The sequence below is a fragment of the Semicossyphus pulcher genome, unplaced genomic scaffold (assembly GCF_022749685.1).
Source record: "Semicossyphus pulcher isolate SPU_LCO1_2020_fin unplaced genomic scaffold, fSemPul1.0.p SCAF_13, whole genome shotgun sequence".
Classification (NCBI taxonomy): domain Eukaryota; kingdom Metazoa; phylum Chordata; class Actinopteri; order Labriformes; family Labridae; genus Semicossyphus; species Semicossyphus pulcher.
Genome location: NW_027211637.1, coordinates 15,562,698 through 15,581,989, shown reverse-complemented (window position 1 = coordinate 15,581,989; position 19,292 = coordinate 15,562,698). Strand labels below are relative to the sequence as shown.

General features: G+C 41.6%; 2 protein-coding genes across 3 annotated transcripts; both read right to left on the bottom strand.

Moving 5' to 3' along the window:
- Positions 1-1,060: 1,060 nt before the first annotated feature.
- On the bottom strand, positions 1,061-5,597 carry asb8 (ankyrin repeat and SOCS box containing 8). Its single transcript, XM_069660354.1, has 4 exons — positions 5,532-5,597; positions 4,360-4,536; positions 4,164-4,268; positions 1,061-3,034 (listed from the first exon to the last, which is right to left on the bottom strand). Exons 2-4 carry the CDS (start codon positions 4,486-4,488, stop codon positions 2,399-2,401), a joined length of 870 nt encoding a protein of 289 aa, XP_069516455.1. The 5' UTR covers positions 4,489-4,536; positions 5,532-5,597; the 3' UTR covers positions 1,061-2,398.
- A 1,822-nt stretch (positions 5,598-7,419) lies between these two features.
- Positions 7,420-19,281, bottom strand: larp4aa (La ribonucleoprotein 4Aa). Of its 2 annotated transcripts, XM_069659995.1 has the most exons (17): positions 18,770-19,281; positions 16,396-16,513; positions 15,868-16,026; positions 14,568-14,652; positions 14,314-14,450; positions 14,125-14,228; positions 13,915-14,025; positions 13,761-13,814; positions 13,451-13,660; positions 12,397-12,500; positions 12,189-12,230; positions 10,663-10,896; positions 10,492-10,546; positions 10,237-10,395; positions 9,979-10,118; positions 9,656-9,884; positions 7,420-9,328 (listed from the first exon to the last, which is right to left on the bottom strand). In XM_069659995.1, exons 1-17 carry the CDS (start codon positions 18,884-18,886, stop codon positions 8,930-8,932), a joined length of 2,457 nt encoding a protein of 818 aa, XP_069516096.1. In that variant the 5' UTR covers positions 18,887-19,281; the 3' UTR covers positions 7,420-8,929. The 2 variants fall into 2 exon arrangements, with proteins under 2 accessions (XP_069516096.1, XP_069516097.1); XM_069659996.1 differs by lacking the exon at positions 12,189-12,230.
- Positions 19,282-19,292: the final 11 nt, after the last annotated feature.

The window sequence follows — 19,292 nt, the reverse complement described above, 5'->3', positions numbered from 1 at the left end:
ATATGCATTCAGATACAAGGCCAGAGAGACCCCTAGTGGATAACTGGAGAACTGGATGTGCTAAAGTTCACTGTTGCATTCCTACATTAACATTCAGTAATATCAGATATTTATAACCGCCATTTTTTTCCAAAGTAAATACATTTTTCACAGTTTGGAAATAAATGTAAGATTTCTATTAAGCTGGCCTTTATAACATACATTTGTGTTATAAATTCAATATGGCCATGATTAGATAAGTATTTAAAATAGCTTTGAAACAGCTCATTGTAGCAGCCCTGACTGTAAATGCATCATGTGGTGTCTTATACTTGAGCTCCTCTGGCCCTCTCATTGTAAAGACTGTAATTCAGTCTTACTGTAATTATAGAGGCACCAAGTGATCACAGCTGTATTCAGTTGTGATCACTAACGAGAAGACACAATTACACACAGCTAAATCCTCATCCAGCCTTTTCTTCCCTATCTTAAAATTAATGCTGAATAATCTGTTTAACCCTACAGATAATGTGTATAACTGTGTATAATTTTAAGCCTGGGTATGTTTGCAGGGGAAAAGGAGCATGTTTTCCTATCAGTGTGACAAAACCATATTTACATCAAAATGTTGCCATGATGTTCATACTTATTTTCAAAAGTGTTAAGCCACAGTAGCTGGTTACATAATCAAAACAGGGTGACTCAAGTGTGTATTAAAGGTGCAGGAGGAGCCCAGGTGTTAATAATAAGATTAATAATGGCTGAATTCCATTTAGCTGTTTTGGTTTCACGGTCCTGCTATTGTGCATTCAGTCTTACCGGGACAACTGAACAGAACAGAGCCAGCGTTAAATTCATTAGGAGCACCTGCGCCTTACCTTCTATGACAAGTAAACACGACTGCTGTGAAAAAGGACTACGCAAAGAATATCTCAATCTGAAGCAGGACCATAATTTGAATATGACAGTCGATGTGTGACAGCCGGTTTTCATACACTAATACTGCTGAGCTGAGCTGAGCTTTAAAGTAAAAGTGCTTCATTATCATTTTTTTTTGTGAACAATAAAGAGAAAAAATGAATTGAATATAAAGGCATTTACTTTCATTACGTTGACAAAGAGAAAAAAAAAAGCACTTTTGCAGGTGTACACAAGACATGATCTAAGGGGTTAATTTTTTTATACAGCAGCAGAACAAGCAAACACACTCGAGCACAGAAACAGTCCGATTTTCAACAGATCCCATTAAAAAAAGTAAATTACAATTTGCAAGCTTTTTAGTGACTCTTTAAGGACAAAAACCTATAATCATGCCATTCCTCGGTTCTAACAGTCTACCCATTTAATTTAAAATAAAGTCATTTTTAAACACAGAATGCAACATTTTGGACCAGGGCACACCCTTGAAAACCTGCGAGATAAGACTGAAAACATCCATTGTAAAAAAAACAAAACTAAAAGTAAGTTTTATTCCTCCTTGGCAACTGCACCTTTCATTAAAAAAAGCCCAAATAAACAGTAAATCACATGTGAAGGCAGGCATGTTTACACCATCTTTTCTCAGCACTGAACATTTTCAGAGTAGTTGATTAGGGGTGTGCCTGCCACATTTTTTTTAACCTAACTGGGTAACTAATAATAATATTCTGCAACCTTTTGATGCCTTATAACTCAATTTAGTACAAGCTTTTTGTTGTTGCATCATTGCATAATTCGCCCTCTATCATATCCTATCTCACTGTTAAGTCTAATCTTACAATGACCATATACTAATGTTACCAACAAACTCAATACTGAAGATTTTCCTCAAGCTCTGTGACAAACCACTATGGCCTTTTTTCATTTAATTAAAGTTTTAAAATATAATGTCAATGTTACAAACACAAAAAAATAATAATAACAAGCCGACTTATTATGACAGCGATGCACTGACTTTTTGAGATCACCTGGAGGATTGGACACGTCCAGCTTCATGTAAATTCCTTTTATGAAGTACGACAATGCTGATGATGTCATTGTTTCTTTCTGTACTTCTTCCTTTTTTTACTGCATGCACAGGGAACAAAGACAATTTTGTTGCAACAAGACTGTTCTTTCACAGGCCCTAAATGTGTTACCAAAGAGTGCATAACTTTTTTATGACTCAATATAAACATGGACTGGTTCAGTCTTCTTCCAACAACTGACCCTGATCGAAAACTCATCAGTCTGCTCTGCTCATTCAGATATTGATTATAATTCTAAGAAAAAAAGACTTAGAGAGGTTCTTATGTATCTGCTGGAGCACAAATCTCTGACAGTTTGCAAAGTTTGATTAATGGTCAATGTAAAAAAGAAATCATATTTTAATGCAGACGCTTCCTTGCCAATAAAAGCTGCGTGATGATCTGTCTAATAATCCGCCAGTGGTTTCATCCCCTCAGTCTCTCAGCAGTAAATAGTCTTTGATAGTCTCTGGTAAAGGAAGCTCTTTTACAGCAGTAGGGAGGAACTGGACTCCAAGACTCTGCCGGACAGCACAGCGTGCCAGAGAGCGAAGCGTTGGAGCCTGAGCCACCATGTTTGTGAGCCTCGCCAGCAGCTGGGGATCCTTACTCAGCTCCCTGGGAAGGGTGCCGTCAGCCCTTCGGATCTCAAACCTCCCTGCCGCCCGGCACAGCAGATCTAGGCACTCCTCCTCCTGCTCAGTGCCCAGGCCCCGGGCCAACAGGGCCACCAGTCGGGAGATAGGGGTCTGGCCCTTCAGGTTGGTCACATGGACCTGGGCTCCGTAGTCTAGTAGAACTTTGACACTTTCCAGGTTTCCCTTCATTGCTGCCCAGCTCAAAGGCGTGTCATTGTTGTAGTCCCGGGCATTGGGACAGGCTCCGCTCTCCAGCAGGGCCCTCACACACTCTGGGTTGTCTTTAAACGCTGCCCAGTGCAGTGGGGTGTCCTTGTTGCCGTCCAGGGCATTTGGCAAGGCCCCGTACTCCAACAGCAGCTCCACGCAGCTCTCATCCTTCTCTGCTGCATAGTGAAGCGCTGTGCGGTTATATCCATCCAGAGCATTTACCTAACAAGGGAATGTAGTGTAGTGAGAATTTAATGCTAAGGTGTTAACAACATATTTCAATTTGCACAAGCGTCATCATCTGCACATAAGTGTAGTTAATGGGTGCATGAACTGTGCACCTGCTGCGCTGGTTCATGTATGTGCAGCAGGACAAAGTGCAAAAGGGCTGGCTGAAGTAATATATAGATCGACAGGTGTTAAAGGTCAGTAAAATACCAAACTGTTATAGCACCACTTGTGCTGCCACAAAAACAGCACTACAGTTTTAGGCCTGGTGAGAGCAAATTCATTGTAACAAAGCCACTAAAATAGGGACCATTTCCGGAAAGACACGTTCTGCATTATTAATAATTAAGTGTCAGACTTCAAAGAGAGGGGAAATACCACACTTTTAAGGCAAGATTCCATTATGTAGGTTAATAAGAAAATATTGTGGGTTTTTTTAAGACTATTTTTTAGCCTTTTACGCCTTTATTTGAGTTAAGAGGACAGTGGATAGTGTCCGAAACAGGGGAAGAAAGAGTGGGGATGACAGCAAAGTGTGGTGGATGGGAGTTCAGGCCGGGGCCGATGCATAGAGGACTGAGCCTCTGTACATGGGACGTGATTTAACCACTGAGCTGTGTGACAAAAATATGGAATATTATTTTTATATATATATATATAATATATTTTATATTCTATAAAAAATTGATTGATTGATTGATTGATTGTCAGCTATCATAATCACAGAAGACAATTAGTATTTTGATTTCTAGATGTTATTTCCCGTCAATTCAGCCAGCCTCTGTGATCAGTTCATATGATTGCAGTCTGACACTCAGAACTCAAAACACTTCTTTCTTTGTGTTTTAGTGCTCAGAGGAAATTCCAAAATCTAACAGCTCAACACCATTTTAGCTGTCAAAACTTTATTGAACACGCAAACAGGGAAGAGCTGTAAAAACGTATCTTGCTGACAGCTACATTGCCTTGCTAACATAATAAAAAAACATAAATGCAGGAATGATGTTCAATGTCTGACTTTAATTTTATTCTGTAGCTGTCCGAAAAGCAGTAAATTAATCTAAAATCCTGTGGTATATAATAGGAAATGGCTCAGTGTGCACGATCATTGTCTATAACTCACCTCTGCCCCCTTCTCCAACAGCAGCTCCACACAGTCAGCATCAGCGACCATACAGGCACAGTGCAGGGGCTTCAGAGTGCCATGCATCCGGTTCACATCAGCTCCCTTGAGCATAGAGCAGTTAATGATGCCATTATGTTTGATAAGACTAAAAGATTATATATCCAAAGTCAAACTGAAAGATGAGAAGGCCTACCTTACGAATGAGATCCTCCACATTGTCATGTGGGAATGAGCGAATTGCTGCGATGGTGCGGATGAGCCGCTCGGACAAGGAGTATTTACTTTGAATGCTTTGCATGATGTACCACATAGTAGAGCTCATGTGTAACTGAGGACCATGGCACCCGGGCAGGGGTGACACTGCGACACACTGAAAAGCATTCATCAAGAATCTAAAGTTAAGAGCTGTGAGATATTATTTCTTTCACACGGAAATGCACTCATTAATCTCCATTTTACCAGCAGCACAGTTTGTGTATGTTTTTTCAAATTTGGAGACTCACAATAATAGTTATCTGTAGAAAGTAATTACTTTTGTTTGAGTCAAAAATAACATATGCACATACTGCAGAAACCTCATAATTATATGCAAAATTACACTGACAACACTATCAGGTTTGCTTGGGCGATATTTGTTATTTACACAACATATTTTAAAAACTCACATAATGTCACATTGGAGAATCAAATGTAACTCACACGTTGGGCTTAAGATCGAAATTTAATGCAATTATCTATGATGACAACCGCGAATGGTTCCTTTATTTAACAACTGAACAAAATCTAAATTTAACAAATTCATATTTTAGTTGTTTCATCATAAAAGCAATACAGGACACCATTTACAGCGTATTTTGTACTGTTGTAAATCTGATGGCTAACGTTACTCTGCCGGAGCTAATTAATGTGGCCAGCCGGCTTACCGTCCGCAGAATATATATATAAACATATTAGTCACTTAGCGTAAACACATGACTGACACTGACAGCTAACGTTAGCCCACTTTGCAACAACAACAAAAGAAAGCTAAATACTCTGCAACAGTGATAGCCGTTTTACACCGACTGACAGCTTTTAAAAATAACATATAAACGGTAATATACAAATAGCAAGGGCCACTTGGCAGGCAAGCAGACGCTGAAAGGCTGGTTTACGTGGAAAAAATTATACCTCAGCTGTATTTACACCGGCTGGTAGCAGCACAAAGTTAGCTTACTAGCGAGCTAACGTTAGCGTCGCGAGAAACAATCGACAGTCGTAAGCGAAAAAATCAAATAACATTCATTTCAAATACTTCTGAAGGTGCTTTGAAATGCACTTCGCATCAACCATTGATAAATTACCGATGCTTATGAGACAACGTACCGTTTATAGTCCACGGTTTGAAGGTCTGACAGGCTACCGTACTGACTGTTTGCTGCTCGCTTTGACATAAACACAGAACGTCACTGCTCGCGCGGCCACGCCCTCTTCCTCGAGCCTCTCTTCCCTGTATTTAAAGCCCACTGAAAAAACGATCGCTTTGATGAGCGATAATAACTTTAATCATTCTTAATACAAGCATTTGCCATGTCCGACAACTAGGCACAGCTTTGCCAAATGTATTTACTGTCCCAATATAGGCATGTATGACACGACAGCACCGCAGGCACCCAACGACATGCCACGAGTGCCTTCAGCTTATGACCATGTTGAGGTACAGAGGACCAGTAGAGAGAGAGAGACACGTGTGTCCACAAATCACTGTAGATTGAAAGGTCAGGCAACCCTTGGTGGACAGCCAAGCCAAGCGAGCTGGGACTGTGACCACTTGATTCATTTAACCATGAAGTCGGTTTTTTACGTTGAATATTCGAGTTATGATTTTTTTCACCATTATATTTCAGATTAATCGATTAATCATTATATCTTACAATTGTTCGTTTTGTCATTACCAGCCCGAAAACCAAAAGAAATGTAGAAATGCAAATGAATGTATGACAGAGAAAAAAAACGCATCTCGTGAGTTTTTTTTTCTTTTTCAAAATGTTGAAACAATTAAATTTTTGTCAATTGAATTAGCAATTAAATGTTTAATCATTATTTAACATATAGATCCAGTCCATAATTACCTGTATCTAATTTAGGCTTTTATATTAGGATTAGTAATTGTCATGAACCAGAGAAGATTTGGTTCAACTATGAATTGAAACTATTACATGAACAATGAATTTGTCAATGTAATTTATTAATTGTGTGAGTCATTTTCATGACTGTTACCATTTTCAACTCCCAGTCTCTCAGGTGTCAGAATGTACCACCTTCCCACGTCTATTGTGATGATAAACGGAATATCTCCTGATTTGGATGAATGTTTTGATAAAAAATGCAGACTATCATGAAATAAACGTTATTGTAAACAGCCCATGTAGAGGCGTTAAATAGACATAAACCCAGACTGTACCCACAAAGTCCTGACTGAACCCAACGGATAATGTCGATGCTGCATCTTTACTTTGCAAACGTATTAATTACTGACCTTATGTTTACATATTTCTGCAGGATTCCTCCAAGTCTCTTGGGTGCATAGACAAAAAAAAGTTGTGCACAGTGAAACACATTTATCTGTTGATGTGTGTTGTGCATGTAAACACAGCAGAAAGAAATGCGACACTGGAAAGCCAAATCAAAATAATTTATTTTTGGTGACATTTCATACAGTTCTAGGATTGTGTCTCAAACACTTGGTTTATCCATTACTATATTTCCTTTTGCCACCCCAACCCAAATTAACAGAAAATAACCCAAACATATGGAGGGGGAGCAACTCCTGTAGGTATTTGCAAGCCTGTCAACATCAACCATATGCTTCTAAAATGATTTCACATTACTCATGAGTAAGATTCTTTTAAAAACAAGTTAGTGCATTTATTTAATTATACCTAACCACTAGCTGCTCATACTCATTAATGAAAAAGAAATACAACCCCAGTGATTGGTTATTTGTTTACTGCATTACTAAACCCAAAGATCAATGCATCAAGTATTTTTCGCTCAGCTGACATCCAGAACAATATATAAATGTCATATGCGTGATTTTATTTTGCCAATGCGATTTCACACAACTTTGGGGAAACCAGCCTACCAAGATTGGGAGAAAGCGTTGTGCATCAGAATTTAAATAAATAAATTTAAAAAGCAATACATACAGTGAGTCAAACTTCAAATTCTAAGTCAACCTGTTTGTTTTTCCAAAACACATTTTTTTTTTAGAAAAAGGAAAAAAAAAAAAAAAAACAATAAAACAAACCAGCAAACTCACCCTAAAAGCACAAAACAATCTGGTGGATACCTGCTGTCAAAATCCTCCCTCTGCAAATTCAGAACTAGAACAATTACATTCTCCCACACACGTTTCTAGTGAAGGGTTGTTACAATATAGCATAGGCAACTACACCTCTACAGCTTCTTCAAAATCCAGTTTCACTGGGCCAAAAGTTTCCCCAAGACTACATTATTTAGCAGACCTCGTCAATAAAAATCAAAACTTTATCCTAGCACACTATGATCGTAGGCAGCTGGCACATAGCACGTGAAAATGTTCCAATTCTCTTTATACCCACAACTTGGCTGCCAAATATTATGTAGCTATCATTTTTAGCTAACAGCACTCCTCAGTCTATTTTTGACACTATGTCATTGTTAAGAACAATTCACAGATATAAGCTTAACCTGGATATCCTGTGATGATGTAGAAAAGCCAAACCTCAGCTAAACCCTCGGGCGCACTGAACAGTCAAATCTCACCAACCTATTCTCTCTTGGGAAACATCAACCTACTACCCAAACAAACATGTAAACAGAGAACCTGACTGATTATCAACATGACAATGATCTGAATCCATCAGTTCAGAGATAAAACTTAACATGAAAAACTTTGGACCAGGCTGGCAGGTTCACCGCGGCTAACAGGCCAGTGAGCACCCCCAAAGTGGATTTCAGCTTCAAACAAAACCACACATCTGACTGCGGCGACAGTTTCTGATTTCTGACTGATACAATTTAAGCCAATTATGAACCAGGATCAAAATACCACCATAGAACACAATTCATTATTATACATTAGAAGATCACACTGTCCAGTTTGGGGACAATGATTCTGAATCTCTGATGTAAAAGTCAAATAAATCATCCTTTTCATTACATCAGTGCAACAGCACACTGCAGCACTTCAATCATTTTGCTTAACAATCAATGCATACACAGACATCAGTCAATCCTTCAGTCATACTTGCAAACCTAAGCACACAAGAAAAAAAAAAAACTGATGTCTCATTGCGTGTTAGTGATGTCTTTGTATATGTACATGACATATATGCATGTTCTTTTCTTCTTAGTGCATACTGTTCTTGCAGACATCTATTCGTTAAAATCAATAAAAGGTAGAGGGCCATTTAAGCGGCCCAGCATCCCACCTCTCCCTAGCAGAGCATCAATGAGACTGCCTCCAGATAAATCACACTTAAATTCTTTTAAGCATAACGCTGGAGGCCCAAAACAAGATATTCCTTTTCAAATCACTCATCAAAGTTCTTCAGGTGTCATTTTGCCCATTAGTCCTGGATGTCCCGGTCTTATTGTCATTTTAAAAGCTTTTCTTTCGACAAGTTCCAGGGGGGGAAGGTGGCTACCATAATGTTGTTGCTTTTATGTTATTCATTTTTATATAATTATATATATCCATGTATATATTCATACTTCTTTTTTCTATTCATAATCAGTTTTTACTTTGGCGATACTGGTGGGATATTCTGCTCTTTGCCAGTGTGCCGGTATCCTCCTTGGGGGGAGCTGCGTCGGGCCGGAGGCGGGCGCCTCTGGTCCCGAAACTTGAGGCCCCCGGTGCCTCTGGGGCCGTTGCTGCGGTAGTAACCTTGAGAGTCACGTTCACGTGGTGGCCGGCTCTCCTTGCATTCCCATCCCCCCTCCCTGTCGTGGCTCTTCTCTTGCTTGTCTCCGGGACCGCTGCTCGAGCCCGGCTCCTCGGCCTTGTTCACACGCAACTCACGTAGAGGCTGGCCCGACGCCGTGCCTGAGGAAGCTGGAGCAGGGGCAGCAGGGGGAGGGTCCTTGGGTGGCCGTTGACATACCTCAGCGTAGCTGAGCTTACGAGGTTCCTGTACCTGGCAGGGTAAAAGCACAGTATGAAATGGATGCAACTCAGACATAAAATTACACATGAACTTTATGATCCACCTCGTCAAACCCTCAGATCTCATAATCTTAACGCTCATCGGGGTAGGAGTGAACGTCCTGGACTTTAGGTGGGAAAGAGCAGAGAGAGATAAAGAGAGAAATACTGAAGAGGAGTGACAGGTAGAGAGAAAGAAGAGAACCAAAGCCAGTCAGTCCACTACCTCACTTCCCTCTATGCGCAATAGATTTCATCATCAGGTTGATAACTATACCCTTCGTAGGTTGTTGTTACACAAAATGAAACAGATCTTTACCTGTGCGGGGGTGGAAACATTGGCTGTAGCAGGGGCCGGCGTGCTGGGTGTGGTTGGCTTGGAGGCAGCAGGGGGCTGAGGCCTGGAGCTAGGCACAGGCTGCGTCGAGGAGGAGGAGGAGGAGGAGGAGGAAGGGTTCGCGGTAGCTGGAACTGGCGTGCGGGGAGTCACTTTTGGAACTGGAGCAGGGGGCTCTGCACGTTCGACCCTCCTCTCCTGACGAGTAATGCTGTCAGAAAAACAGATTCAGGCATTCACTTTACCACCCTAAGTAGCACATATCATTTATAAAATTGTAAGACAGTCTTTTAAGACAGTCGTACCCGGTGATTGGAGGTCCAAGTGGTTGTGTTGCAGATTTCACAGCAGCCAAAGCAAGACTTGGTGCAGCTGCAGCCTCCTCTGCAGCTGGGGCTTGGACTGAAGCTGGACTCACAGTGGCTTCTTTATTGGCTTGTTCTGTCTAAAAAAAGACAATAAGACATGCACATTACACCTCAGGAGGTCACCCTCTAAACAGCAGTCTCAATGCATCTTATCAAACTGATTTACAAACTCCAGCAGTGTTAAATTCTTCTTACCTTGTCTCTGTATAAACCACGAACAACGTCTGACATTCGGTTTTCTAGCACTGGCTCCCCCTGCGTGCTGACCACGCAGCCGGGAAGAGGTGGGAAATTGGTAGCAGCCAAGTCAAACTTGGGTGGAGAAACCTTAACCTCTGCTAGCGGTATAGGCCTCTGAGGAAACAGAAAGAAAAACAGAAAGGTCTCAAGATGTTTCATGCATTAAATACAACAAACAAGCTTCAAGACACCATGAAAATTGTTCCTTACCGCAATCCGATCGTCTTCTCGCCTCCTCCGTGTTCCTCTGTAGGTTGTGCTCCGTCTGAAATGTAAAATAAATCATCTGTAGCTATGATTCAACATCAGTCAAGTGCAACTGATCAAAATGAAGGCTGTAACAGCAGCCACAGGAGTGCGGTGGAAATCAGACAGGTTTACCTTCCACGTCCAGCCATGCTGCTGTCATCACTGGGGTCCAAAGAAGAGGAAGAGGAGGAGAGGTGAGAGAACGCTGCGCTCAGGTCAGAGGCGGTTTGGACTGGGTTAGTGGTAATGGCGGCAACAGTAGTGGGGGGCTGCGGGCTGCGCAAACCAGTCAGACTCTCCAATGGGACAGGAGTTATAGACGCTGAGGTCACCTCACCTGTCCTCACCTGGGGCTTCATATGGTTTCTGTTGCAGAGGAGAAAAATGAAGATGAGTTGGGTTTATATAAAGTTAAAAACACTGCTTAGACATTTAGACAGAAACCAGTGTTTCCTGTAGACCTTATGTATTTATGCTTCAAGCCATATTAGAATGATTTCCTGCTTTTAAAAGGCAGCTGTTGATGCCATTACATATAGAAAACTGCACTGATATCACAGTGGTAAGGGGAATTTGTCTAACAAATTACAATATAGTCCTTTTGCATGTTTTGATAATGGCGGCTAAATTAGGCAATAGTTTCAAGAGGAAACACTGGTGGAGGAATAAGACAGCATGCGATGTCCTCAGGGTGGATGTAGAGACATGCAGGGAGATTTTGAACTACATTTGTGCTCAATTGGTTGAAGCAGTGGAGACTTTGCAGCCTGCCAAAAATACAGTGTGCTCACATCAAACAACTATGATGTCATTGAATAGAGCCGACAACGCCCATGTAAGACCTAGACAGGCGACTAAGATCACAAAGCATCATGAACGAAAAACAGCAGCGTGATTAACATGGATTGATCTTCACATGATTCTATGACCCTCAGATCTCATAATCTGAACGCTCATCGGGACGAGAGTGAAGCGCCTGACTTTGGAAGGGAAGGACAGAGAGAAAAGTTGAGGAGGAGAAAGGAGGAGAACCAAAGCCAGTTACTCCACTCCCTGGCTTCCCTCTATGCGCATCTTGATCTCATCATCGGGTCTGATTTGGGAAGAATCCGGGGATTTCTTTGTGAAGCTGCTTTTTCAGTGTCTTTACAAACTTGCAAAGTTGTCATGACTTTTTAAAAGATTAAAAGCAGCTGGCCGACTTAGACCTTACTTAAAACGGTTTCTGTGTTACAGCATATAACACCACATGGCACAATGCAATACAATCGCTGACGAAGAGCAGCCGCAAAACAAAGTCAGACACATGACAAAATAAAATGGGTGGTTAGCTGGGATGGAGAGAAACGGTTACGTGTCATAATGATGGTGAAAGGAGGAGATTTTGAAGCCAAGGTGGCCGTAACTGGAAAACAGCCAGTAGCGCAGATGGCAGCTGCTGCCATGTAGCAGGCAAGATACATTAATTGAATGACATGACAAATCCAGGATGTCCATCACCTGGCAACAAACATTTATCACACTGATGAAAAGGATTAATGGCTTTATAAATCTGGCAGGAGGCATGGGCCCTGTTGTGGATTCAGTAATTTGGCTGCTGCAGTATGGTAAGAGATGAGGGTAGCGATGAAGCTTATTGTACAGTATAGCAGTGGTACCTGAAGGCATTTATTACATTCTTTCTTGAATAGAGGGGGACACTGTGGGGACAGTAAGAAGACAGGAGTTCCCTTGTGAGGTTACGTTATCTTTAGACAAAATTCAGTTGCAGATGATCTGATGTTCACGGTTTACATCATGCACACCTGACAACACATTCCAATGAGACTAATAAGCTAGCAGAGGATCAGAAAAAGAAGGCCTTACCGGTTTCTGTTGAACGGTCGAGTGATATTAAGAGAATTGGAGCCAGTTTTGTAGTGTCCAGCTGTGCCGAATCCATTCACAAAGCTACTGTTGGGGAAAGGTGCCTGCACATGGGAAAGAAGGAAAGATTTACAAAGCTTATTCCAGGCAACAATTTGTGCAGTTGTTTATATTAAGGCAATTTTGGTAGAAACAAATTCCCCAACTTCATCTGTGTGCGTGTTCACCCTTCAAAAAACAAAACTTTGGACCAGGCCATGAGGCTCACTGTGGTTTACAGAGTGCACCAAAATGTGGCTTTAACCTTTTAACAAATACCACCAAAGTTCCCAGGAGATTAAAAATAGATGTTGCCTTGCTCCGACGGTCATCTATGCCAGAGCTAGGCAAACCATGGCCGAAAACAAAACTTGGTTTGTAGGTGTTCTTAATGATATTTTAGAGTCCGTCATTTCCTAAAAAACAAATAGTTTGAGTCATCCTGCATAAAGGAGTTATACGAATTGTGTGGACAGCAAGCTAGCAGTTTATGGTTGTTACTGTGCATTTGAATGTTCTTACATTCAGCACTACTGGCTACTTTAAACACCGGTCAATATCCACAACAAGCCCCTCTCTAAGTCCATGTTTTTATAGGAAACAAATAATAGAAAATGTAAATATTCCATATCAAAGAACACTCTGCAGCTGTTTCATGCTAACTTTAATATACATGAGACCACACTGTCCTTATTCAAGACAATGCCTCTGAATCTCTGATGTAAAACTATTGGAAAAAAAGCCAACATATTTTGATTAACTCTTTGTTATGCAAAATATTGTGTTGTTTAACCTACAAACAATTCAAAAGAGACATTTGAATTTATTTAATTTTACTTTTCAGACATCCCAAACAAGGTATCAATGACTGACTGTCTCTGCATTGCTTTTAAGTAACGAGGGACTCCACCGAAATCCAAAGCAACTACAAATGAATGTTTTTAACCGAGGTGCATTAGAGATGAACCAGAGTAGGCTTATGTTAGTGTGACTGTCTCACAGCAGCTCGTCTCACCAGAGGAGTTTCAAAATACGGTGTGGGCGAAGGCGTCCAGGTGGGAGGTACGATGCCATAGACCGGGTACTGCTGCTGCGGGTAGACGTGCTGCATGTAGAGTGGAGAGCTGTACTGGGACTGACTCTGGGACTGCTGAGCGTACAGGCTGCTGTCCATGCTACGGTAGCCATTCTTTGCAAAGAATGTGTTGATGGCCTTTATCCTGGCCTGTCAGGGCGAGAGAGAAGAAATCAGAGTGAAATAACTGAAAAAAACGGCTCCACAAACGGGCATTTCCAAAATGACTCAGGAGTTTTAGCCAACTCACCATAATGGGTTTTCCCTGAAATGTTTTTACTTCCTCTCTTAAGTACTTGTACGCCTAGCGGAAGATGAGAGAGAATCAAACAGCAGCTCATAGTATCACATTTTAACTCAACACTTCACACTGTGTATAGAAAGTACAATTTGAATTGAATTACCTGTTGAGCATCCGTGTCTGATTGGAATGTGATGTACCAGTTGTTGTTGTGTGCAAACTCGACACTTATCACCTTTGGACAGTTCTCATTTTTGAAAAGAGACTCCACTTCCTGTGTAAGAGACAAACAATGGTCTTACACTTCAATTAAACATTCACGCTTCCAAACAATCCTGTATTCTTTGATGAAATGCACACAAGTTAGTTTTACCTCAACAGGAGTGGTTTCAGGGACCTCTCTCAGGATGATAATGCACCGCTTGTGATTAGGACGCACTTTCTCCCCTTTCTCGTCTACTTGTACCATCGGAGAGGCTGAGGGAAAATCACAGTGTTTAAAAAGACATCCCAGACGTACTTCGATCGCTTTAAAAGACAACATCTAAAACCATCCACCTACATCTCAACACATCCAGGATGAGCTCCATGTCAGTGGTGAGGACCTTGATGCCCTCCATGCTGGCTATAGTCCAAATGGGGACAAACTGGTCACTGTCCATCTGGGACATCAGGTACAGATCCTTAGAGAGGTTTTCTCTGAATGACAAAACATGTTAATTTAGATTAGCCTTCTGTTGATCTAGGATGTATAACATGTCTACTTTACAGATCATGTAGTGTAAAAAAAATGTGGTTTTAGTGCTTTGCTCTCACCTGGAGAAATAAAACTCCAGCTCCTTCTTCAGAGACTCGCGTAGATTCTCAGATGAGATCGGCTGTTCTTCGGTTTTGGAATCGACTGAGAAGCAAACAAAACGTCCCGTGAGAAAATTACAACATGATTTAATATTGAGTTAATCTATAACAAAGCTGCCTAAAAGGAAGCCTTTTTTTTGGTACACCTGTGTAGTTTACAGCTGAACCATTGTGTTGGGTTGCATTAAAGTCCACGTTTATGATGCCTTTAACGCTCAGGCTTTTGCCATAGCGGTGGTTATTCAGTCAGGTTTTATCATTGATATGCCTTGCCTATGCTCAGGAGTTTGAGAGTCTACACTTCAATCGATGTACCGACTCACTTTACCTCATTCCTGCTGTCGTTTCGTCAATACCCCTTAAAGACAAGTTATAGTCTATTCCTCACACCTGCAGAGCTATTGTATCCGCCTACACAAGCCTCATGTTTTACCTGCAAGACTCGCACTTTAATGCCTTTGTTCATCTTGCATCGTGGTCATAGTTCAGTTATAAAATCCCAGCGCGCACGTCTCTCTTTCGGGGCTGACAACACGTTCGATTGAACGCTCAGTCACACTAGACGGCAGGAGAGGAGGTTGCACCAACATCTGGTTAAAAAGTAGTTTCAGCAACTTCAATGAGTATCCTCCTACTTCCATCACAGTAACTTCTGTGGTGAGTTTTCTTAGACTGCCATGCTCATTGCTTCTGCATTACTGTGTATAATGATGCAGCTAAAAACAAAAAACTCTTTGCCATTACTCAGGGTCTTCTTGACTGATGGGGGCAGCCTTAATCATTGTGATGTTCTGGGTTGTCCTGAATCTAGTCTTAAATGCATGAGAGTAGTATTTGATCTTTACACCGAACCTTGGAAAACAGTTATGATATGCTTTGTGGTTCAATAGCACCTGTGGTTAGTTGAATGAAAAGTCTAAGATATTAAGTATAAATATGTGGTGTAGAGAGTCAGTAGTCTGCAGGTTCTCATTTAAACCAAAGGCTCCACCCAATGATAAGCACTTATCACTCAAATCATCTGCTGAGGCGATCAGTTGGTATGACAACCTTTTGATTGTTAGAGGCCAATGTGCCGCTATGCAAAACTTATTTGCGAGTTGATACCCACAGAAATGTTACGCACGTTTAACTCTGGAGTGTTTATGATTTAAGACCAGAGGTTCTTATCTCGATGTTTGATGTTTTCAAAACTTTGTTAGGATTATAAAAGAAGAATAAATCATAGTTGCAGTTGGTGTGTGGGGACGTGACTGACCTGATGTCCCTGTTGTGGACTCGGCGGGGGAAAATCCCAACTCTGGAGGGTCCATTCCATTTACTGCTATCTCAGCTGTTGCTGTGGGGCTGCTGTCATCTAGGGCCGTGAATCCCACAGTGTACTGCTTGCACCCAGCGGGCGAGGGCTCAGAATAACCTGTGAACAAGGTAAGGAGTTTCATTTGAAACAACAGCCGATAATTTTCAGGCCTACTTCATCTCTTCTGTCTTGAAACGTGTTTCCTGGGCTTTGTTTTTACTGTACTGTGTGTAAGTAACATTTACTGTAGATTTAAATAGATGATTTTCAAGGAAAGGGTACAAAACCATTTCAAAATTAGAACTATTTTCGTTAATACATGATTATAGGTATTATAGCTGGTCCTGACTGGGTTTAAAACATGCCTTTATATCAATAAACGTGATGAATGTGATGATGATGGTTGTCAAATGAGGCAAAAACTATGTTAGTGGTAATAAAGTCTGCTATGAGTTTCCTGCTTAGGCTAACGGAAGTGTATCTTACCCTCACTGATGTCCGAGGGGGGCCAATGAGGACTGTTGGTAACGGCCTCGCTGGAGGCCACAGGCATCTCCTGCCAAACCTTGGCATTTGGGTTCAAACCGGCGCCCTTAGAGGTGACCTTCAAAGCAGAAACAGAACAATCAGGAGAGGCCAAGTCAAAGCAACATTAAAAGAAGAATGACATTAGCTAAATCCAACATTTTACACAAACAATTACCGCTATGCAAGCTGAAAACTGTCCAAATTAAACTTCTGCATTTTGAGACTTTATTTGTATTCACACCGATTTGTTTTAAGTCTTTTATCTGCAGTTATGTTAATGCTCCTTCCCAGACTACTTTAAACACACACAGCACACAGTACATTTTAAACACTCATTTGTTTACAACACAAACACATTGAGGTACGTTTTTAAATCAAACACTCAGCACTGAGCAGTAAGCACCCAGCAACTTCAATGCATTACATTAACCTCATAGCTCTTAAGTGTCAGATCCAATGGCCTTAGGAAATTACCATCATCTTGGAAAACTAAAGGGAACATGAGAACTTGATGCAATTAAGGTAATGGAGTTGGAAAATATATCAAAGTAACCAACAATAAAACACTAGTTGCTAAAGCTTCCATTTACACTTCAACAGGTAAATACACTTTAAAATACTAGAAAATTACAACATATTTACACGATTAAAACAATGAGCAACAAATTTGTACTATTAAGTTTGCAGACTGATTGATATTTATCATCCCATTAAATATGCAATTTATGTCTCTTAAGAATTCGTAAGTAAGACAAATTAAGTTTTACCCTTTGTTCTGTTTCTGATGTGTGCAAGAAGGCACATAAGCAACTGCAGGAGCATAAACATATATACAAAAAAACCTGGCAGCAAGGACAACAAACGTTTAAACTAACAAGGAATTAAACTATGGTGGGTTTCAGTTGGCCATCACACACACCTGCTAATTTCATCAGTTACTTCAACCTTATATTGAGGGGCCTCTAATTGAAATCACCTGGTGCAATCTCAGGATGGTGGGAACACCTGCATGCGATTGTGCTTCCATGGAATCTAACTGGACCTTGGAGAAGTACAGTGAAACGGGCTACATAGGGCCTTGTGATTCCCTGTCGAGAGGCTATTACCCTTTCAACCTCAGGGAGGAAGTACATAAGCTTTGAGAAACCACAATGTCTGTGGCAATAAACGTTATAAAAAATGTGTAAAAACACAAGCTATAAGAACGTTAAATATTTAATGTACATCATTAAGGCTAGCATCTGACTCTTCATATTAAAAGGGGTGGCTGGCAGAAGAAATCCTGACCCTGCAAAGATCTGTGGCCAAGAATAGACCACATACTGTACATATTAAGGCATACGGATACTGATGTGAACTTGATGTGGACTAGCTGTGGATTGTGCTTTTATCCAAATAGGTGTGAGTGACTGTGTACATAACTTTGTTTGCCAGCCTTTTCTTTTGACATTGTCACTTGCCACCTGCTAACAGATCCATCCCCTCCTGCAAAAGCACTCGGCCTGACAAGTCAAGCTGCACAATATGCCTCAAGACACTTCTCTCCTCCAGGTAGACTTGAATAAACGGTTGGGCCTCGGTGTCATTCAAAAGAGAATGAACAATTATGTGCAATGCAACTTGACACGTTGGTTACAATGCATGCTTCTGTGTTACAGGCCGAAGCAAGCCAAGTAATGTCAGCTGACTGCGCTGCGCAGCACAGGCCAGGTATTTGCAACGCATGCCACTGCGCTAGCTAGGTTAGCTCACAGCGCGATTAGCTAACAGATAACTGATTGAACGTTTATCCTTCGTTAAATAATCGAAGCATCCACCAACAACAAATTGAGAACAACTCAATCAATACTTCTCCGCACCAAATAACACTGCGGTCATTCTACTTTTTGGTTAAAACTTCACCTACAGGCTAATGATTACTCAGCAAACTACTTAATGAGCTTGCTGGTTATAGTGCCTAAGCTAGCGTTAGCTTGCTCTCTGAAGGTGCTGCAGGGGAGATCTGGACACCGCTGAGTGTAAAATTATCCGTCTGTAGCTGCTTGTTGCCAGATAGCAGTTGTGTAAATGCTGCCATATGTGCAGTTTCTGAGACTGCTTTCGCCTGATAATCAATACCACCCTGCTATTTAAAACCATCAGAGTGATTACGAAAATAGTCACGAAGTCGAAGCCAAGCTGAAACTTGGGAGCTAAATGTGTGTCTTATTTAGTTTAATTTTAGCTGCCTGATAAATATCGTTCATTACACAGAGGGGGGCGTACTGTGCTAACAGGTTTCTAGTCGCTTAGCCAGCCAGCTAGCTCACAGGCTAAAGAAGGCCTCACTCACCATGCCGACTGACCCTCCCTCGCTCCCCAGCAGAGCCTCGTCCTTCCCACCGGTCTTCGGTCCGGGATCAGCCTCCTCCTGCAGCAGCGGCGGCTCTCCGCTCTGGTCTGAACTCATCAGCCGCTCCTGACTCACTTCCACCCCCTTCGCGTTCTCCCGGCCCCCGCCTGCCACCACCTCCTCTTTCCGAAATAGAGGTTGGGTTCAGCAGTCAGTCTGGTTCTCTCCTGTTCGACTGGGTTGGCCAGCAGCACACAGAAACTAGCTTGCTTGCTAGCTAGCTAGCCGGCAAGCTACCGACTGAGGCTAACGACCTAGCGTGCTATGAATCAACGGAGCAGCTAACAGCAGCTAGCTCAATGAATCAAACTTGCACGTTACGTTACTACTGGTGTAAGCGATGCCAAACCATGACTCTTCTCAGACCACGGTCCCCGCGGGTGTTTCTTCAAATATTACAGCACACACCGGGTTCGTGAGGCGCATTCCTAACCGGGCGACCGGAGCGGACACTGGGGACACG